This window comes from Arachis hypogaea, chromosome 2 (genome assembly GCF_003086295.3).
Source record: "Arachis hypogaea cultivar Tifrunner chromosome 2, arahy.Tifrunner.gnm2.J5K5, whole genome shotgun sequence".
Classification (NCBI taxonomy): Eukaryota; Viridiplantae; Streptophyta; class Magnoliopsida; order Fabales; family Fabaceae; genus Arachis; species Arachis hypogaea.
This window is the reverse complement of record NC_092037.1, coordinates 19,511,235-19,515,834: the sequence shown is the minus strand read 5'-3', so window position 1 is coordinate 19,515,834 and position 4,600 is coordinate 19,511,235. Positions and strand designations below refer to the sequence as shown.

Below are 4,600 nucleotides of genomic sequence, written 5' to 3'. Positions count from 1 at the left end.
AATTATTTAATAATAATCAAATTAACCAATTCAATAAGTGATCTACTAATTAAACCAATAAATTAATGAACCAATAATATAACCAACTCAATTACCAATTCGATTTTCACAACAGAATTCACGTGACAAAAACTCACTCTGCTTACTCTTAACAGACTTCACTATCAGATTCAGAAGATCTAATGCATCTCACAAAGCAAAGATTAAGGCCGCATTGTCACTTGTTCTTTTGTTAGGGGAGGCTTAGTCTATCGCAGAAATAAAACAGGCAGATTGGATATTTACTTCCTATTTTTCATTCACCTTCACAATTCACCATTGCTTGAAAGAACTCTGCAAAATTAGTGACTTAAAAACAATATCAAACCCAAGGCTAAAGAGTTGAGCATCTCTCCTTTGGATTCTAATTATACTGTTAGCTGTCCTAATGTCAAGGATGCCGATAGCAACTGTATCTAATACCACATTAATTAAGAAACATAACGCTAAAAATCAGTGGCGAAATTCAATATAATAGGACACTGGATCCTTCCAAACGGGTTGAATTCCTTCATTGAGGTGGCGGCATCTGGCTATAGGAAGGTGGTGGAGGCATTGAGGGTTGAGGATATGCCATAGGTCGTCCACTCTGTTGCTGCGGTGGTGGTGGTTGTGGTCGCCAAACAGGTGGTTGGCCTACCATTCCTGCTGGGGGCGGAAGAGGCCTTGGAGGAGCCGAAACAGCTTGTGGAGGTGGCGGCATTGGCATACCAGATGGAGGTGGCCGGAACTGCTGGACCTGAGGTGGGGGCATTCCGGGCGGGAGTCCAGGCTGCTGTTGATGCCATGGTGGTTGCCCAGCTCCTGCCATTGGCTGAAATGCTGCTGCTTGAGGTGGGGGTGGTGGTGGTCGGAGGGCAGGAATGGGAAGTGGAGCAACTCCATTAGCAAACGGGTGAGGAGGTACCGGAACAGCAATGGTACCATTAGCCTGAGCAACATTGGCGAGTGTTGGAGGTGCACTGGCGAATCTCGTATGAGGCCTACTCTTCTGCGCAGTGGGATTGCTTGCAGCCAAAACTCTTTCTGCATCAAACATAAAACATAAGCATATGGTATTGTGACAAAAGGCAACCTAATCACAGTGACAAAAACAAAAAGGGGCTGACCTGCTGGCATGCCCTGCCGTTCCCCTTTAGTGTCTTTTTTGTAAGCATATGACACTGTAATTTGGCGATTGCAAAGATATTGCCCAACCCGTTTAACGGAAAACTAATTAGAAAACTTTTCTCTTGGAGGATACATTGGAACAGCATCAAATTCATTTAGTAAGACCACAACCATTTTAGGAGTATACAGCTAACTGCTAAGTGCTCAAAAATGAATGGACCAGTGATCAGAGGATAAAACAATAATATCTGGTTGCTCTACTGAGAAATGCAGATAAGGGGAAAATGAAAAGTACTTGGCAACCGCTACTTGCAAGAAGCCGTTAATTAAGCTATACAATCATGATGCTTCTAGAAGTAATGAAAGATATTAGAAGAAAATAACCTTTGGATTAGTAACAATAACTCCAAATGCACTGAAAGTGTCATACAAGAGCTTCTCATCTACATCCTGTAGTAACATCAGGAACAATTATGTTAGATTTCAATGTTCAACATATGTGAACTTGTTGAGCACTTGCATAACTTGGTAACTTACAGGATCAAGGTTGCCAATGAAAAGGTTTGCCCCCACATCCAAGCTCTTTTTATCTTGGGTTGCCTTAAAAATTTAAATAATAAAATAAAATAATCAATACTCTAATCATATGGTGAGGACATTGACATGAGATAGTAGAAACACAGCAGGGCATATACGGAAAACACGAGTGTTCATACAAACTAATGTAAATATGAAAGACTTGTTCCATGCGCAGGAAAAAGTGACATACTAACATCTTGCAACGAGAGATGACTTGGGAAAATGATTTAGGTTAATATTTTGCATAGAACTGGTACGTAACAATAAGGAGTGAACTGTGAAGTGAGCAGCTGTGAGGGAAGTGTGTATCATGTCAAGTTAGCATGTGCAAAGTGAAGTGAGAAGTGTGCGATAAAAAAAATGAACTTTAAGTGTATAGTGCTTGTGAATGTCAGAGAGTTTTTAAGGTGCGAGGGTGCTACTGTATGCACTAGCAAGTATTCATTGTGTCTCAATGAAGTGTAGGCGTGAGTTTCAGATCAATAATTTTTTTCCTTTATTGCCTCCATACTCTACTATTTAACGTTCGAATCACTTAATTCCAAAAGTAAACATTTAATGTTTTGTAAGAATCACGGCAATCCACTAACCAAACACATTCGCTACTCATCTCTGCCAGACAAATGTGATGGTTTCATGGACCAATACATGGAATGGCACCTCTAAAGTCTAAAAAGGAAAACAATCAGATCTCATACCACTAGCACAATTCATGGTCCAGATTGCCGACATAGGCGGTTGCGTCCTGATTCCTCTCCGCAGAGTGTTGGCCAAGCAAGTTGGCGCCAACACCGGGTGCTATTCGAGTTGTCATAGATGGCAACAGAGGAGGAAGAGAGCGCCGCCGCGACCAACAGTGGGGGAGGGAGAAGGGCCTGCGAGCCGAGTATCTTCTTTTGTCACTGTTTTCTCGTCTCTTCTAGGGAGGTCTTGGACTGGCACACAAGATGTCACTTTTCAGCCATGGTGTAAGTAAAGTTTTTCTATTTTTATTTTTTAAAAATAGTTCTTTAAAAAAAATATGGAAAAGCCTAGGGGGCCAGCAATTTTTGTGATTGTTAGCCATCAACTAGCCATCAATGATGATTTGATGGTGTGAGATTGGTGTGAGATTTCATCCAATGGCTCACCTTTCTCTGCTGGTTACATGCTGGCCAAAATTCAATAAAACTGCTGGCCCCCTAGCATTGCTCAAAAAATATTTTGGCTCAAGTTGATATATCATATTTCTATTAGTTGTAAATTATTATGTATTTGCTATTTAGTCTAATTTTTAGTTAAAATATTTCAAAAGTAACTTAGAGAGTACTATAAAAAGAATCGGAGAAAAAAATTAAGTATATATTTTTTATTTTTTAAAAAAAAAATCTTTAGGCAAAATAATTTTCTAAAATTACTATGCAAGAAATCACAAAACACTATATAACTAAAATCAATAAATCATAAAAACAGTCACTAATATAAGCATAACTAAATCACAAAAACAGTAAAATACAAACACAAAACAGCAGCAATCGAGTCTCTAGCAGCACATCATTATGCAAAAAAACATAAAATCCTACATAACTGAAATCAATAAATCTTGAAGACAGTCACCATCTAGGCATAATTAAGTCACAAAACAGCAACAATTTAATCTCCAACAACACATCACTATGCAAAGAAATCACAAAATCCTACGTAACTGAAATAAATAATCATGAAGACAGTCACTATCTAAGCATAATTAAATCACAAAATAGTAAAACAAACACAAACACACACAAAACAGCAGCAATTCAATTTCCAGCAGCACATCACTACTCAAAGAAATCACAAAACACAAAACATCAACACAACAACAGCATAGCAGAACATATGCTGAATTAACTAACTTAACAATCTAGGCACAATTAAGCCCAAAGCATAGGTTTAATTAACTTAATTAAACACAAAAAAGCTCTGCAGTGAACAGCAAAGAGCCAAAAAATACAGCACAACAGCGAAGAAGACACAAACCAGAGTACAACACATCATAGTAGTAGTGAGCAGTGCCATTCAATAATTAATATAATTTGATAATTTCTGAACTAAAAAACAAACACGAACAGCAGGCACTAGTAGTGAGCTATTTGATACAACAAGAGTATTAAGCACCAACTCAAATTTATCATCAAGAAACTTTAATAAAATTTAACAACAAAAAATAAATAAAAGAATGAACAAACCAGTAACAATTTATCGGTATCAATTTATCATTAATCAGTAATCCAGTATTAGTTAGTCAACCCAGAACAAATAAGAACAAGCCAGTAAATCAATTCAGAACAAACAAGAACAAGCCAGTAACAGTTAATCAACCCAGAACAAACAAGAACAAGCCAGTAACAGATTTAAAATTTAGGGAAAAGGACAAATTAGTCCCTGAGCTTTTAAATCGTGGACAAATTCGTTCCTCACGATCTAAAAATACAAAAACTCCCCTCACTATTCAAAATGTGTAACGGATCGATCATTCCGTGCAAAATGCTCTCCCAAACGTAACAGAGAGGGGTGATGTGTCGCTGAATTGGCGTGTGTTGGGCCTAGACCACCGTAACGGTGCACATGTAATAAGGTGGATTGAAGTTAGGGACAAATGGGTCCCTGGATGGAAAGACGACGTCATTTTTCTGTTTGCCATATCTGTTCAAATGGAACTCCCTTGCCATTACCGTTGTTAATTTCTGTGAGTGGTTGAGGGTGGTAGTATTGTGCAGTCTTAAATGGCCAGCGACGGAGCTTCATCCAGCACACGACGCGTTCCACTGCCGCCAACCGTGAAATGCATGGAAGCTGTAGAGGAGAAGGACGAGATTGCTCCGACGTGTAAATGCGGGGTCTACGCCATATT

The 4,600-nt window shown here is 38.8% G+C and overlaps 1 protein-coding gene across 3 annotated transcripts; it reads right to left on the bottom strand.

Annotated features, from left to right (window-relative positions):
- Window positions 1-273: 273 nt before the first annotated feature.
- On the bottom strand, window positions 274-2,691 carry LOC112722780 (uncharacterized). Of its 3 annotated transcripts, none has more exons than XM_072216082.1 (5): window positions 2,427-2,691; window positions 1,687-1,749; window positions 1,534-1,599; window positions 1,149-1,342; window positions 274-1,065 (listed from the first exon to the last, which is right to left on the bottom strand). In XM_072216082.1, the coding sequence occupies exons 4-5, from the start codon at window positions 1,156-1,158 to the stop codon at window positions 551-553; spliced, it is 525 nt and encodes a 174-aa protein (XP_072072183.1). In that variant the 5' UTR covers window positions 1,159-1,342; window positions 1,534-1,599; window positions 1,687-1,749; window positions 2,427-2,691; the 3' UTR covers window positions 274-550. The 3 variants fall into 3 exon arrangements, with proteins under 3 accessions (XP_072072183.1, XP_072072184.1, XP_072072180.1); XM_072216083.1 differs by having other exon boundaries at window positions 1,149-1,202; window positions 2,427-2,645; XM_072216079.1 differs by having other exon boundaries at window positions 1,149-1,599.
- Window positions 2,692-4,600: the final 1,909 nt, after the last annotated feature.